The 16,848-nt window shown below is 40.4% G+C and overlaps 5 protein-coding genes across 5 annotated transcripts; 1 reads left to right on the top strand and 4 right to left on the bottom strand.

Moving 5' to 3' along the window:
- Positions 1-85: 85 nt before the first annotated feature.
- On the bottom strand, positions 86-5,545 carry MLP2 (Mlp2p; the record flags this gene model as incomplete). Its single annotated transcript, XM_037289920.1, has 1 exon — positions 86-5,545. One exon carries the CDS (start codon positions 5,543-5,545, stop codon positions 86-88), a length of 5,460 nt encoding a protein of 1,819 aa, XP_037145815.1.
- Positions 5,546-6,696: 1,151 nt separating this feature from the next.
- On the top strand, positions 6,697-7,221 carry RPL40A (ubiquitin-60S ribosomal protein eL40 RPL40A fusion protein; the record flags this gene model as incomplete). The annotated part of the gene is made up of 1 exon (XM_037289919.1): positions 6,697-7,221. The coding sequence occupies one exon, from the start codon at positions 6,697-6,699 to the stop codon at positions 7,219-7,221; it is 525 nt and encodes a 174-aa protein (XP_037145814.1).
- Positions 7,222-7,413: 192 nt separating this feature from the next.
- Positions 7,414-10,728, bottom strand: SLN1 (histidine kinase; the record flags this gene model as incomplete). The annotated part of the gene is made up of 1 exon (XM_037289918.1): positions 7,414-10,728. The coding sequence occupies one exon, from the start codon at positions 10,726-10,728 to the stop codon at positions 7,414-7,416; it is 3,315 nt and encodes a 1,104-aa protein (XP_037145813.1).
- A 768-nt stretch (positions 10,729-11,496) lies between these two features.
- ATG32 (mitophagy protein ATG32) lies at positions 11,497-13,050 on the bottom strand (the record flags this gene model as incomplete). Its single annotated transcript, XM_037289917.1, has 1 exon — positions 11,497-13,050. The coding sequence occupies one exon, from the start codon at positions 13,048-13,050 to the stop codon at positions 11,497-11,499; it is 1,554 nt and encodes a 517-aa protein (XP_037145812.1).
- A 998-nt stretch (positions 13,051-14,048) lies between these two features.
- On the bottom strand, positions 14,049-15,506 carry PTR2 (Ptr2p; the record flags this gene model as incomplete). Its single annotated transcript, XM_037289916.1, has 1 exon — positions 14,049-15,506. One exon carries the CDS (start codon positions 15,504-15,506, stop codon positions 14,049-14,051), a length of 1,458 nt encoding a protein of 485 aa, XP_037145811.1.
- Between the last annotated feature and the right edge of the window lie 1,342 nt (positions 15,507-16,848).

Raw genomic sequence — 16,848 nt, 5'->3', positions numbered from 1 at the left:
ATCACAAATATTCATTTATATATAATACATTGATTTTTTTTGGGACCTTATCTATGTAATTAACATGCAAACTATCAAGGGATGGTTATTCTGTAGAATCTTCCTTCAATCTCTTGTTTTCGGTCTGTTCCTCACTTTCTGTGGGTCTTTTTGAAGGGGAGGGATTATTTGATTCCCCCGAGGATTCTTTTTCGGTCGCATTTTCTGCTTCTTCAGGTTTCTCGACCATCGGTGTAGGTGCCAGAGAAAATGTTGGTTTTTGAACATTGCTTCCAAAACCTGTCGCAAATTTACCGAATGGAGATGACTCACCATTGCCTGCTACCCCGAAGGATGGTTTAGCTCCGAATACTGAGTTGTTTTCAAAGCTAGTGTTTTGAAAGGATGACGTAAAAGGATTGCTATTAGGCGTTGTTTGAAAGCCAAAGGTTGGATTATTATTTAATTTCAAAACTTGTTCGCCTGAGGTGGGTGGTCGGCTGGGTTTTTTCCCAGCCTCAGCACTCTCGTCTATCTTTGAAAGTGTAGAAAGATCACTTGATTCATCGTTTTCTGACGGCTTTTTGGCCTCTTTCAATTCAGCGCCATTCTCTCTATCTTTAAGTTGCGTCTCAAGTTTTGAAATCTTTCTTTCTAACAATGTGGTTTTCATTGATGCTTGCTGTTTGCCTTCTTCAAAAGACTTCTTTTTGGCTTCTTTCAAGTCATTTTCGAAATGATTTTGCAAATCTTTCTCAAGCTCTTTTCGTATTTCTTCCCGTTGTTGATCACTCAGCGGGATTTCATTATCTTGAATGAAAAGCTTCTTTTTGTATTCATCTTCTAACTCTTGCTTCTTTTTCTCAATGACGCTATTGATTCTATCCTCTGTTGGCTTCCTGATCCGTCTTTTTAAATTTTCTTCGGCCTCCTGAATTCGTTGTAGTACGGCAGATTCGTATTCGTCTGCCCATTTTCTCTTTTCTTCATCGATGTTACTGATTTGAGGTACATTTTGAGTTGCTGGAGTATGACTTTTATGCATTTCGAGTTGCTTATTGAATTCCTCCGTTTTTGTCTTGATGAAATCGATTTTTTCTTGCTCAAAAGCTTGCTTCATAGATTCCACTACATTTGATAGGTCTTCATTTTGGCCAGAAATTGCAGCACGAGTTGTTTCCTCTTTCGCCTTCAAAATCGAGAGTTCATTTTTCAATGAGGCAATCTCGTTCTTGAGATGTTCTGTCAATGTATTCGAAGAGTTAACAGTGTCTTGAAGGCTCTCCTCAACTTCATTTGATCTGAGAAGTGCTTTGGCCAAATCATCCTGTAACTTCTCAAATTCGACAGAGCTCATAGTTTGAGCAAGTTTTGACTCCAGATCACGACATTTTATAGTCTCTTTTTGTAAGGATTCTTCTAGATTCTTTTTAGCCTCCTGTAATTCGTTCAGTTCTGAAGTCAACGTCGTTTGAGCATTTTTAGAAGCATTTAGCTTTTCATGTGCCTGTTTCTTGAGCCTATTGAATCTGTCATTCAAGTCAGTATTCTCTTTGATTCGCTCCTCAAGTTGAGATTTCAAAGAAGACACCTCATTGCCTAGTTTTTCATATTCCTCCGGATCAATTCTCTCCTGCTTCTGCAAAATTTCCTGAGAGCGCTCTCTCCAACGGTTTGACTCGCTTTTGTAAAGAATTATTTGTTGATCTTTCTCCTGTATTGTATCGTGCAAACTAGCATTCTCCGATTGTAATGGAATTAATTTTTTCTGCAGATTGTCTAGCTCTTCACGAAGATCGTCATTCTTCTTGTTCGCGGCCTGGGCAGCATTTCGTAAGGTGGTATTGCTTTCTCTCATCAAGTTCAACTGATTCAATTGTTCCATAATTTTCTGGTGTTCAATTGTAAAACTTTGACGCTTTGCATCTGTTTCCTTGAGCTCAGCCGCCTGGGCACGTGCCATTTTCAGCTCATTCTCCAAGATTGTTTGCTTCTGACGGAGGGTTTTAACTTCTCTATCGCTGACAGCAAGCTTAGTTTCCAGAATATCTCTCTCGCGACGTAGGCTGACCAAAAGATCATGTTCTTCGGTGAAAGTAACACCTTGTTGATCTCCTGCCTTCATTGAGAATAGTTCAACCTGATCATACAAAAGTTTGTTTTGAGTAGAAAGGTCTTCGAGACGTTCTTTGTTAGCATCCAACTGGGCCTCAAGATCAGACTTTTGTACCAGCCAACTTTTTTCGCTTTCCTCTAGAGTGGCGCTTAGTTGATCTCTTGATGATTTAAGATGTTCTGCAGACAATTTATAATCTCGAACTTGCTCTCTTAGTTCGCTAACTGTTTTCGAGATGGCTTCGTGTTTTTTTAGCTCCTCCTCGTAATTTTTTTGAGCTTTATTTGCGTATGACGCTTGTTCCTCCAGATCTTTCTTAAGCTCCTCTATCTGAAGCTCGTGCTTTTTCTTCATTTCTTCGAGTGGCTGATCGTTAGCCTTCAAAATTGAAAATTTTTTGAGTAGTTCACTTTTTTCTGTATCTGAGTGTTCCTTCTCAGTTTTCAGTTCTGTGCTTACGTCTTGTAGCTGCTTATTCAAGCTAGAAATACGTTCTTCCATCCCATCTTTCTCTTTTCTTAAATTTTCTAAAGTTGTTGCCAAATTTTCTCTATCTTCGGTGTATTCCGCTCTAACTGTATTTAAGGACTCCTCTGATGAAGAAGCTAGCTCTTTATAATGTTCAACCTGAGAATACGCGTCTGCAAGGGCAATTTTAGCTTTCTCAAGATCTTTAAAGATATTCTTCTGAGTTCCTTCGCTATTCTCCGTATCATTTAATACATCAAAAGAAGAAATACGAGCCTTACTTTCCTCGAGTTCTCTCTTTGTATTTTTGACATCAGATTCTAGTTTACACACTAAAACCGTCTTTTCGGTCAATTTTTCTCGCAGTTCACTAATTTCCTGCCGTAAAGAATCTATTTTCTCTTCACATATTTGACTTTTATTCTGGGAAGACTCTTTTATCGTATTGATCTCCAAATCCTTGGAAGTCAAGGATTCATGAGCCTTACTAATAGCACTTTCCAGATTTTTGATCTTCTCTTGATGGTCTTTTTGAATGCTCTGTAACATGATCTCACGTTCTGATTGCAATGTTTGCAATTGTGTTACCATTATTCTAAGAGTATTCTTTTCATCAGATAGTTTTTTGTAACCATCCTTTAGGCGATTTTCTGAAGACTTTAGAAGGTCTCTTTCCGCCTCCATATTTGATATCTTGGACTCTACTATACCGAGTTTAGTTTTACAGGCAATATACTCATCCATAGTTTTGCCTGTTCTTTGATCTTGTGCTTCCATGAGATCCTGTAGATGTTTAGACCTTCTTGACAGTTCTCTGTTTTCATTCTGTGTCAGCTCTAAACTATTCTGTGACAGGTTTAGTCTCTCTTCAGCTAATTGCCTTGAAAACTTCTCCTTTTCTAAGTTTATGGTGATTTCACTCTTAACTTTGTATAGTTGCTGTATTTCCTCATTCAGCATTCGAATATTCTTGGAATATTCGGTTGTTACTGCTGTCAGCTGATCTTCAAGAGTTTGAATTTTCTTCTCGCTTTCCTCTTTTTCGATTTCGTCATGCTTCTTTAAAGAAGACGGACTGGCCATTTCTCGATCCTTACGATCTGCAACTAGTGTTTTATAGGCGTCCCTTTCTTTTTCGATACTTTTCAATTTGGATTCTAGCTTTTCATTGAATGATTGTAACGTAACGATAGCCTCCTTAGCTTCTTTTATAGTTTTACTTTCGATAGTCATACTATCGGAACGTCTAGCGAATTCTTCTGCTTCCAATTTATCTGCCAAATTTCGGACGGTTTTTAAAAGTTCTGCATTCTTTTCTTGCATAGCAATGACATTATCGAACTCCAATAACCTCTCCGAAATGACACGCTGAGAGTCACTTGCGTAATTCGGATCTTCATTATTCAAAATCTTTTTTACAAAAGCCACCTCGTCTTGTGTTAAAGGTCCATTGTTGTCGTTTTGCACCGAAATGTGCAATAGTAAGTACTGCACCTGATGAGCTAGATCAGATCGTTGTCTAACCAAATCATGAATATTGGACTCATACTGTTTGATCTTAGAATTCACCATATCAAACTCTCTTTCCTTGGTCTCCTTTTCATTTGAGGTATGCTCCAACAACAATGCAACATCGTTTAATTCTGCCTCTAACATTGCAGTTCTCTTTTTAAACGAATTGATAACTGGAATCTTGTGCTCCAGTTCAATGATAAATGATTCCACTTGGCGTTGTAAATTCTCCTTTTGGTGCTTTTCTTTCAATAATTGTCTTCTCAAGATACTTAGATCACCATAAAGTTTGCGCGACGGTGTAGAGGAGTCTGTATTATATGATGTGAGCATGGTTGAGTTTTCATTTAATTCAAGTTTCTCGTCATTTGGCATAAACTCTTCGACCAATGCTTCCAGTCGTAGACGTTCACTCTCTGAATTTTCATACTTTGACCTTAATTCTGCCAAATCCGATATGAGTTTTTCTCTTTCATTATGTAAAGATTTGTTCTCACCAGCATCTGATGAATACGAATCATTTCTTTCTGAGGCAAATTTAAGTTCATTTTTCAATGACGTTGATTGCTTCTCTAACAAGTCAATCAACCGTTGTTTTAAGGACATCTCTCTTTGGAATTCGCCCTTTTCTGTGGCCAACGTATCGCTTAACTCTTTAACTTGTAACATCTTCTCCTGCAAATTCTTCGATAATTCATCATTTTTCTCTATGATAACTTGTTTCGTTGTTTGTTCTAATTGAAGGTCATTCTTAACAATTGAAAGCTCTTTTGCACTAGCTTGCAGCTTAGAGCTGAAAGATTGTCTCAAAGAAACAAGCTCCTCGCTTTGACTGTTGAATTGTTCTTCCAGCCATTCGTTGTTTTTTGTAATCAAATTTAATCTTTGTTCTAGCGTTTGGACTTCGGCCTTGATGTTCAAATCATTGAATTGTAAATTTTGATTCAGACTCTCTAGTTCCATAATTTTATTGCGCAGATCTTTATTTTGTTTCAAAAATCTATCGCATTCATTCTTGGAGCCTTGCAATTCCTCCACCTTCTCCGCTAAGAGATTAACGATATCCTGTTTATCCTTCTTCAACAAGTCTCTCTGTTCCGATTGCTCCTTGACCTCATTCTTAGAAGTCTCTAAATTGCTGATCAAATTCGTCCTTTCATTGCTCAATTCAGATATCGATTTATCCAATTCATCTCTCTCGTTTCTTATTTTGTCGCTTTCCCTGAGTGCCTTTTCGACTTCTGCCCTCAAAGCTTCGTTTCGCTTTGTGGATACAGATTTGACTTCATCTATAGTGACTGTGAGTCTCATATTTTGGGATTTGAGCTGACTGAATTCCTGAATTTTTGTTCTTATCACGCGAACAATCTCTGGGTCAATTGTCTCGGTCTTCTGTGGGGGTAGTCCCAAGAATGCAGACACTTCTCCATCTACCACCCCGTCTCTGCCACCTGCATCGGTCTCTGACATCGTGGCAGCACTCAACTAAACTAAAACCTCCTTGCCCTCTTTTCTTCCCTGTTAACTTTCAACAGCGGTGCAATTCACAGATGTGTAAGAAGGAAAAGAAGCCTACAACAAATTCTTGCAATTTCAAGTTCTTTTTCAGCAGCTTAGACACGTCTCGTATGTTCAGTCTTGTCAATTGGCAGTGCGACCTCTTCAGTGTTCCCTATTCCGCTCGACTCAATCCACTGCACTTCTTATTCATCGTTTGTTCGTTCGCCGAGATTTCGTCACGGCACACAATCATCATCCTTACTTCCCGTAACCATTCCCATCGTGTAGGTGATAATCACCGGCATATTCACCTACAGGGAAAAAAACATACAAAACCTGAAAGTATGGCTGGGTAACGACCCCCTTTTGAGGACGTTGGAGCATGTGACATGCATGTGACATTGAATATTTGACTGTTACTTACCATCCGTACACCCGCGAAAGTAGTGAGACTCTTCTGGTGTGTGGGTTTCAGTTTTCAACTAGTTTTTTCGGCTTTTTTTGGCGCGGCGCAACGAGGAATATGCTGGTTGCGCTTGAACGGACGCAACCAAGACTGGCAGTACCACCCATACGCAACCACAGAGGGTGTAGGCTGGCGTCCAAAGTTGCATGAGCCATCACAGGCAGAGGATTCTGTGGCGGGACGGAGCCACTGGAGGGGGAGGCGTGCGAATCGTCAGTAACGGCTCCCCTCGGCAGACAGTGCGCTGTAGGCAGGCGGATACATCCAGGCGAAGTCTTGACATGACAGGACGAGAGGAGAGCGCGGGCTGAGAGAGGATCGTCGATTATACGCTGTAAACTTTCAATCTAAACACTTCAGTTAATATTGAAAACATAGGTGTTGAAACTGAGGTGTCCTTATTAATTTAGTATTTGAGAAGAACCCAAGATTCAAAGATGCAAATGTATGCTTAACAGTGGTTTAAAGAGCCCAAAACAGGCCTATTGATGGAACAATGAATGATCAGAAACCTAGGGAAGATTTTTAAAAAAGACAAGAAACAGAAGCGCCGAATTTCCAGAAATGGGTGAATCCACAAGGTGAAAGAGACATATTCATTGGAAGCGGGCAAGCATGTTTGCAGTTGAGAAGAGCAGTTTAGGATTGCCCGGGGATGATTAGTGGTTATCAGTCGGATGTGAAAGAGGAAGTAGGGGGCCTGAATCATTTATTGCATCATTACCTGTGGTCGTGTGCCGTCAATATTTTGACGTTTTTTCATTATAGCAGTTTACTAACAGAAAATCACTTTTATTACAGTTTCGTCAAGACTTTGACTGGTAAAACCATCACTTTGGAAGTTGAATCTTCTGACACTATTGACAATGTCAAGTCTAAGATTCAAGACAAAGAAGGTATCCCTCCTGACCAACAAAGATTGATCTTTGCTGGTAAGCAATTGGAAGATGGTAGAACTTTGTCTGACTACAACATTCAAAAAGAATCTACTTTACACTTGGTCTTGAGATTGAGAGGTGGTATTATTGAACCATCTTTGAAGGCTTTGGCTTCTAAGTACAACTGTGAAAAAGCTGTTTGCCGTAAATGTTATGCTAGATTACCACCAAGAGCTACCAACTGTAGAAAGAGAAAATGTGGTCACACTAATCAATTGCGTCCAAAGAAGAAGTTGAAATAGACAATTTCGCATCTTTACTTTATATTACATGCGTTTATGTCATCATACCTTTTTTGTATACATTAAATAATTGTATAAACAAATTTAATTAGGCCGTTTTTCAAAAAAATGCTCTTTATTCGAGTTGCATGATGAATTTATTAGTACTCTATTTGACTCATGGAAACCAATAGGCTCCCATTGTTAATATACTTATGTTTTATCTTGCGCTTTGTTGGCGCTATATTCAGGGCAGTATTCTTCGAGAATTGTTCTTAATTTTGGTCTTTTTATAGGCTTCGATAGGAACCCGTCCATACCAGCTTCTAAGCAGACTTTAATGTTGCTTTCGTCGGCAAATGCTGTTAGTGCAACAATGGGATATTTATAATTTAAATCACCGCGAATCATCTTCGTTGCCGAAAGTCCATCGACTCTCGGCATTTGAACATCCATGAAAATGAGATCATAATGTTCATTTTTTTTTTGTAATGCTTGAACGTTTTCGAATGCATCTTGCCCATCACACGCCAAATCTATAGTTCCAATGTTTTCCAAAACGAGCATTCGCCTAATTACTTCTTGATTAACATGATTATCTTCGGCAACCAATATTTTGAATGGTTTACTAACAGCTGATTGATTCTCATGGGCTTTGCTAGACAATGCTGTACCAGTGCTTTGCAGGAAAGGTCTGTCTAACGGAACGCTGGATAAACTTTGGCTGCTTCCATTATTTTTTGTCATATCAGAATGTTTTTCCACTAAATTCTTAACATTTGATGCAGCCTTGGGGCTAGAATTTACTAGCGAAGATTTACTTCTGACACTTTTTGCCAATTTAAACTTTACTTTCCTATTCTTTTTACTCCGTGGATTGAACTCATCCTCAAACGGATTATCAGTATCGACAGTAATTTCTCTTGTTTGGATTAAAGGTACAGTGAACGTGAATTTACTACCTACATTTAGTGTGGAGTCCAGCTTCATTGTCCCATTCATCATGGTTGCTAATTGCCTACATATGGATAAACCTAAACCTGTACCACCGTACTGTCTTGATAAGGCTTGATCGCCTTGAACAAAAGGTTCGAATACGGATTCCTGTAGTGAAGGATCGATTCCTGGGCCTGTGTCTTCAACTTCAATGGAGATCACCCAGGTCTTTGGATTCTCTAGTGCTTCTCCATTCTCAGCTTCTAGGGTACACGTTGTCTTCTTAAACTGACTATGGAATATTGTATCATCATAGGAACTTGTGCTGATTGAAATTAGAGAGGAGCTATCATAATCATCAGGCTTTTCTATCTTGTAATCGCTGTGGCCGTCGTCTGTCTCGTCAGTGTTAGCGGATAGAGTAGCATCAATCGTTTTATCAGATAAGTTTGCCTCGTCATCTGGTTTATGTCCAGGTGTTTGAGGCATATCATCAGCGGGTTGCGTATCCTCTATTATATGGACAATTCTGTGGTCACCTTCGGTACTCTTTTTCAGGTCGTATTCACCCATCAGTTTTATGCGCACGTTGACTTTACCATCCACGGGTGTGAATTTCAAGGCATTAGATACCAGATTCATGACAATTTGAATTATTCTGTTAGAGTCACCATACAATATCATTCTTCTAATCATGTTGGGAGACATAATAATTGATAACTTTACCCCCTGGTCCTTCGCGACTTTTCCAAAAATCGATTTGATTTGTAAAGCTACATCAGTTATGTTAAAATCTCTTTTCTCCAATTTTGTTCTCTGTAATACGTTCTTTGAGAATGTCAGCAGTTCGGTAAGGATATGCAGCAATAATTCACCGGATCTAAATATTAACTTCAAACTGTTTTGAACTTTATCAATATCTCTCTCTTCCATCGATATTGCTGTCATTCCTAATATACCATTAAGCGGAGTCCTCAATTCATGTGATATATTGGCGATGAAAACCGTTTTTGCCTCGTTGGCTTTCTCTGCTTCGATTTTGGCAGCCTCAAGCTGTCTAGTTCTTGCCCTCACTCTATCCTCTAGTAGCGCATAATGCTGGTCAAGCGCATCTGTCATTGTGTTAAAAGTATCCGTTAATTCAGAAAGCTCATCCGAAAAGACTCTTCTATAAACGGGAACCCTTGCCTCTATCAAGTTAGCTGATGTGGTCAATTTCTTCGATCTATTGGAACTGCCATCGTTAATGCTGCTACCAGTGGAGTTCTGCGCCACCTTATCATGATTTAAGGATCCATCAGCTGCATAGCTTCCACTATATCTACCACTTCCATCAATTGTGCCACCCTTCTCGTTGAATGTAAGAGAATGAAGGGAGCTGGTACGACTTGGGCGTCGATGGATAAATGAGCTGCTTCTACTAACAGAGCCACCAGGAGTACTTGAGCGAAGTCCTCGACCTTCTGTAATAAGTTCAGTAGCAGCTTGCAAACGAACAATAGGTTGCACGGCCCAGCGTGTCAGTGGAAGAGTCACCATACATACAAAGACACCAATGGCTACCACAGTACCACTTATAATCTTGGCAAGCCTGGTAGATGGCTCCATAAACACTGCTTCGGATTGGAGAACTATGGAAATCCAGTTTACAAACATGAAGCTGCTTGGAGAGTATCCAATTGCGTACGAACCGCCGAGAAACTCCTCATGTGTAACACTTCCTGAATCCCCTTCTCTGAGCGCTGGATTCAAAAAGGTATCGTTATCTATCTCAAACACTTGATGCAAGATTTGTGACGATAATCCTTCTGATGGAAATACAAAACGGTATCCGTTTAATCTCTCCGAACTATTATACACCGCGGAAACCAGAAGAAAATTCGTCAAATCCAAGCCAGTTGTTGCATTAAGGCTATAGACACTTTTTATACTGTCGGCGGACATTATTAAGGTGATATATCCGTACACTCTTGGCTCACTCAAAATAATGGATGGATTTGCATATATGGGCAAGGACATGGACATCACGTAGGTGGTATCATTTAATACTGGATCTGTAAGCATACCTTGTGTTTCTAATGAAGACGGCAGAGCTATATCACTTGATAAAGGTAATAACTCATTAAGGATATCTACAGGCAGCAAGTCACCGGTTCCATTATTGGTAGAGTTGAGAACCGCATTAAAGCCTGCATCATAAACTCTTACGACGGAAAATAACGCCGAAGAAGCTAGAAACCTCTGTATTACGCTTGTGGCATCTAGCCAATTTTCGTAGGTTTTATTCCCTGAAACATAGTTTGCTAACGCTGTTTGTATTGTGTCTCTCGAGGACAACCAGTAACATTGATAGTAAAGGTAGTTCAAACTTTGGTCAACTTGGGAAGATTTTAGCTGAGCAGCCATTAACAGTCTGTCAGACCTAAGGTTCCTATAATTTGAAGTGAAGTAAACCCCAGTAGTGATAGCTAGGATTATCAGTGATACCAGCGCAACGATGCACACCAAGGCAGTAAGTTGCGTACGAATACCTATTCGAAGTGGTGGCGAGAGCTTCTCTCGTAGAGCCAGTTGAATTTGTCTAAATCTCATAGATACTAAATGGAATCTTGATTCATAGAGAGTTATTCTTTGTCTTATTTAGTTGTTACAAGATGGATTTCTGAACCTTCTTACTTCTAGACTGGAGTTTTTTTAAGTTGCGCTTAGTTGATAGAGACGCGCGCCTCTCTGCAACAGAGTGTCAGGTAAGTGACAACATTAAATGATACGCCTTGAGTAAAGACTTCCTAATCTCGTTGAAAAAAAGATTTTATTTAGCTTTGACTAGTCGCCAAAGCTTCGAAAAAATTGTTTTCCTCTTTTTTATTAAGTGGCGAGAAATTTTTAGCTCACAACGTAAGACATCAAAGAATAACCTCTTGCTCTTGGCCAACGCACCCCCAGCCCATGCACTGATACAAAACAAATGATTGAAAGAAAGAAAGTTTGACGTAGCAATCCTTAAGTATGAATAGTGTACAGTTTCAAAAAAGGATTTTTTCATTTATCCTTTTTTAAAATTTGAACATTTTTGAGTTTGAAGAACAAAACAAAAAAAAAACGTGTTTTATAAGATTAAAATTCCCCACGAATTGGTCACATATATGTTTTTAGTGTTACATCCAAACGATACTTTATTTATTAAAGTAGATTTTGTACTTACCCTATTTATATCTTTCTTATATGCTCCAAAACATTTCCTAATCCCCAGAAGCCTATACTAAATTAATGAAAACTCCTATTTAATTCTCCCAAAAACCCTTTCCTGTGCACATCTTTTTTGATACTCCTTTGATATGATTTTCGAAAGGTATGAAATCAGAGCAAAATATAACCTAGCGCTAAGACTCTGTTAGCGTTTTCTTCGTTCCAATCATCTCGGTTGAAATGAGTCAACTCCTCGACGATCGATATCTGCTTGTTGAGAAACTGTTTAAAGGCTCCATTCCATTGTTTAACAGTCTCTTTAAAGATTCCTAAAACATGAGAAAAGGAGTAATCAGTATCTGAGTGGTGATCGCTTAGTTCGAGTGAGGCATCTTCAAATACTACAAAATTCTTCCCGTCCACACAATGTTCCATATGACTAAGTGACTTTGTGGTAACGGATATCCAAGCAGACGAAACAAAGTAAGACATGAAATATCCTATGCCAACACCAACAGTAAGTGATATACCCCATACAACCCATCTATTCATTTTTTCACCTTTGCCAATATCTTTACCGTCCTTATTATGCTTTCCGGTTGATGACAATTTTTTTCTCTTGCGACTGAACGATTTTTTGGCTTCCTGTTCTTGGATATCAGACTCATCGTATTCATTTTCTGAATTGTCCGATAGGGATTTCGACAAGTCATGTAGAAATTTGTACATCTTATTAAGATCAGAGTGATTTGATGCAACAACTGGTGGATACAACAGTGATATTAGCTTGCTCTTGGACATTGAATTTAAAACGTTTTTGACTTGTTGGCGCTGACCAGTCTGACATATTGGAATTATCGGCCGAACAGGTGAACTATGACAAATTCTGCTTAATAAAGATATCATCTCTTTTAATTCTTGAAAGACGACTAAGACACCGGTAAACTGCTTGAAATCTGAAGTATTCTGGAAACGGGATACTTCAAATAAACCTTGATATCTTTTTGGTATCCCCTGATAAAACTTTAAACCAGGCCTACCCAGTATGAGAATTCGAAACTTTTGAGACTTTTGAGATAAAGATAGCTTTGGCATAACAAAAGAATTGGAAGACGATGTGAGGCTCTTAGTTATAGTCTCGTCATCCCTGTCATCTTGTCGTGCGTATGCAAGTTCAGCTTCTGGCATGAAAAGTGGAACATTCAGTGGGATCGATCCGAACTCACTCAGAGAGCGCAACTGCTGTTGCTGCTGATGGCTCTGCTGAACCTCTTCAATACTAGGTGAAATTGCGGCTTCCATCTCTTCCTCGGACGTATCGCTGGACGACAAAATTCCTGCTGCTGTAGATTGAGAAGGACATCTCTCTGGCACTACCGATATGTAATTATCGCCCCGTTGGATGGCTTGCCACGATTCTGATATACTATTGGTACTTTTTTCCATATTGACGCTTTGCGGAGGTCCTATGTTCCTTGAAAAGCTTCCCTCTTCTCCTGCTGATGGCAGCTCACAAGCTCTGTCTAATAGTTCGAGAACAGATAGATGCGGATCCAGAAAGCTTTTCTTTCCATATTGCGCTGACTGCCTTGATTGTCCGCCAACACTTTCATTTGTAAGCGTGCCATCAGAACCCAGAGCGGCGCCTATGATACCCTGACGATACCTTGCACCCGGTCCGGTGGCGGGCATACTCCGCTGTCTATTTCCCTCTTGAATCGACATTTGCCAAATGGAGCACTAAATCCTGACTGACTTATTAATTTTACAGAGTGAGCAGCCTGTAAACGTATATAGTATTTGCTTGACCCAAGACTCTGCGTTTCAACCTGAAAAGTCACAACGATAGATAACGATGCGCTAATATCGAAAATATCCTGCCAAAGAAATTATATATCTTCAAAAAGATGGCTTTGGTGTTTAACTTGACAACTTTACACAAAACTATGGTGATCTTACTAAATAACTCTTGCTCATTACTTCCGATATCTTTGGATTCGGGTGTATACAATGAACATTCCCTTATTCCTACTAATTCCCCTCCCTCTCCTCTAGGCGTAGCGCGCCATCACTTTTAAGCGCTTAGCTCATCGAAAGATAAGGCTATGCAGAGCCAGCGATTTAGACTGCAAGTGTTACCCGCCTGCAAGATGTTGCATGATATTTTACAAATATAGCTTATCCAGATGGTATGATGCCGATGAGACATATGTGCGACATGTGCGACATGTTACCAAGATCGAGGCAACTGGCCTTTCTTTTCCTTGATAAGAGCAGAAAGTCACACCACTTGATGTTGGATACGCTCAGCAGCATTTAGGCATGCCTCATGTGATGCTTTCTTATTTTTAAATCTGAACTTCATTCATAGCCAACTCTTTAATACAGTTTTGCATTGAGTTCCAACAAAGTTTTCTTTCAGATCCATACCAAGTGCTAGGCTTCCTGGTACGAATGACTCTGGCTACTTAAATATAAGTGCACATCCAAGGCGAACAAGTCGTGCTATTGCCCGAAATAACGCATATCTGGATCTACCTACTATGGTTCTCTAGTGCACTAGATCGAATGAGCAGCATAGTAGAGGCGGATATGCTAATAGTTTATTTTCTTTCAACTACAAAATATAGAAAAACGTATTTAGACAGTCATGTGAATAATCAGTCGGATAAAAAAGCCTCTCGCGTACTTTTACAAGTACATTAAAAGTATAATTCGAAGCCTCAAGCAGATGATGAGCTGGTGCTTGCCTCAAGTTTTGAGTCATCAAGTTTCTTCAACATCAGCTCATCACTATCGTAATCCATAGCATTTAGAGCTTCTTCAGTCTTGTTGTAGTGCTTGAAGCAGAACCAGAATAGCCAACCAGCAATGAAACAGGCAACACCCAGGCCAGTGTACATCCAAACAAATTTGGGGTCAACCACAACTGGAGAAATAGCACAGCCAAGCGCTGAACCAAAAGCGTTGGTTAGCAAGAACAGAGCCATGATGAAAGATTTCATTGTAACTGGCGCCTTTGAATAAGCGTATTCCAAACCGGTAATAGAGGCAAAAATCTCAGAGAAAGCAATTAGAACGTATGCAGGAACTTGCCAAGCAACGTGTATTCTGTTTGGCGTGTCACAAGATAATGGGTGATCATAACAAGGTCCTGCTTTGTAAATGAAATGTTGAAGAACTGCAGCCCATACCATTGCTGCTGCACCAAACATGAAGCCGAGAAATATTTTTGTGATTGGTCTCAATGGTGTGAATTTTCTAATCAACGGATATAAAAAGTACTCACAGATTGGAATAAAAACGATCAACGCTATAGAATCAATTGCTTGGAAAAAATCATTAGGTAATCCATGTAACTCCATTGTGCCACCAACACTGACGAATGTGTTTAGCATTTGTCCATAGCAGACCCAGTAAATGGGGTAGAAGCAGAAAACTTTACAAGCACCCAGCGCTCTCTTGATTTCATCAACAAACTTGTCACTCCATGGAAATGCAACTTCAGGATTATAGCTTGGCTTGGCTGCATCGAAATTGAATTTATTCTTGGAAACGATATACATAACCTTGAAACATTTTGAGATAACTTTATCACCGATTGGAGGTTTAACGTACTGATTTCTACCAACGGCCAAAACAATTACAGCTATCCAGAAGAAGCAGAATGGCAACAGATAAGCAGCCCAAAACCCAACGTGCAGCTCCAGTTCTGTGGTTGCAATGACCGATAGGGAACCAACGTTGATCATTAAGTAGAAGAACATGAAGACATTTTGAATAGTGATATTAGGATCTTCAATAACTTTTTTACCATTCTTCTTAGTGATGATCTTCGGACCGGTTTTTGGGAATTGATCTGCGATCAACACAGAAAGATTCGCCTTAATCAAACCGGTTGCAATACCAATTAGAATAATAGAAGTAATAAACCCGCCAACCGCTGCATTCTGAGTGGTGATGCTAGGAATAGACGTCACAAAAAGAACCAAAATACCTATAACGTAAATACCCGTTCCCCAGCAGATGGTAGAATATTTCCCCAGATACGTGTCGGCCAACCAGCCACCAAAAACTGGCGTCACGTAGCACCAAAATTGGAAAAAATACGAAAGACCTGTGGCACCCTGCGATTTCAAGTTCAAGAAACCCGGTGGCGAGTCTGCTGGGCTGTTCTGCATGTAGTTTTGGAAAGGCGCCGAAAGACCATAATAAGAGAACCTCTCAGCCAACTCTACAACCGCGATCAACCAGCATCTGAGCGGAATTCTACCACCGACGTGGGGTAGAGTTCTCAACTCTTCCTGAGTAGGGGTGTCTTCAACACCATACGCCTCGACAACTCCACTGTTGCTGCTCTCGGCGTCGATTGTGCCATCAACAACGCTAATTTTGTTATCCTTTTCCCCGTAGTGGATAACATCGAGCCTCGGCCGGCTCACTGACCCCGCTGCTGGTAGACTCGAACTCGCTAGATCTCATTTTTTGGATTATACCTGTCCTGCCGACTGCTGCGACTATTAGCGAAGAATTACTGCTGGTAAGATAGAGCTGGTAATTGCCACTGGCGTCTTTCTGTGCAGCAGATCAAAAGAAGCACATCCAAATGGCAGACACAACTTTGGCGGAAATTCCTCTGCATTATATACCTCTCAAAAGTTTGTCGAGACCTATTTCACACCAGGGACCTCTTTCACACCAGGGACCTCAGACCTGAAGACCTCGGACAAACAAATCGAGATAAGAGAACCCTCACGCTGCAGATACCACGCAGGTCACATCGTTGACAGTCTTCCCACCCGGCTGTATCAGCGCCAGCAGCAGCTATCATCGCCAAAGAAGGAGGACTAAGACTCTGACCTGAAAGAAGAAAAAAGCGACATTTGGGTGACTGCATTTGGCAGCCAAGACACCGGCACATTTTGTCACATTACTGATACCTCTCACTGTCGCCCAGTGTCGGATACTTCAGGAAAGAATGTCCTACTGTGACCACGGCACACATTTTTCATTTGCTTCCATTCTTCTCCCATGCAAGCGGCGCTAAATCTGTGTACTTCCTGTCCGGTATTTTAAGATTTGCAGCACTATCGTGTGCTGACCACAGAAAGGACGGAAGATTGGCCGATGCATCTGTGCTCGTTTCTTGGTCTTGACAGATAAATGCTGCATCTCCTTCGGACGCATTGTTTTAGGGCTGTGGTTGCAACTTGACACATTTTTTGACTCGTTTTCCCGGAGAGCGGCGCGCGTGCCGGAAGAATAGAAGTGGCGGCGTGGGGTCGGACACATCTGTCGAATATGTCGTCGCCTTATCAATTATTGCCTGGATGGCATTTGCCCGCGGGATTTGCGCAGCCGAAACGGGCAAATGGCCCCACCTCGCTGTTGTTTGCTTCTTTGATAACACTCTTGGCTACCTCTGGTACAAAAGGAGATAAAGCAGTGCAGAAAAAAGTGCCGTAGTGGGGCAGAGACTCTTGGGTTTCCTGGAACCCCAATTAGGAGATAATTGGGGGGTTG

The sequence above is a fragment of the Zygotorulaspora mrakii genome, chromosome 6, assembly GCF_013402915.1.
Source record: "Zygotorulaspora mrakii chromosome 6, complete sequence".
Taxonomy (NCBI): Eukaryota; Fungi; Ascomycota; class Saccharomycetes; order Saccharomycetales; family Saccharomycetaceae; genus Zygotorulaspora; species Zygotorulaspora mrakii.
Note: the sequence above shows the minus strand (reverse complement) of the source record. Positions and strands in the feature narration are given on the sequence as shown.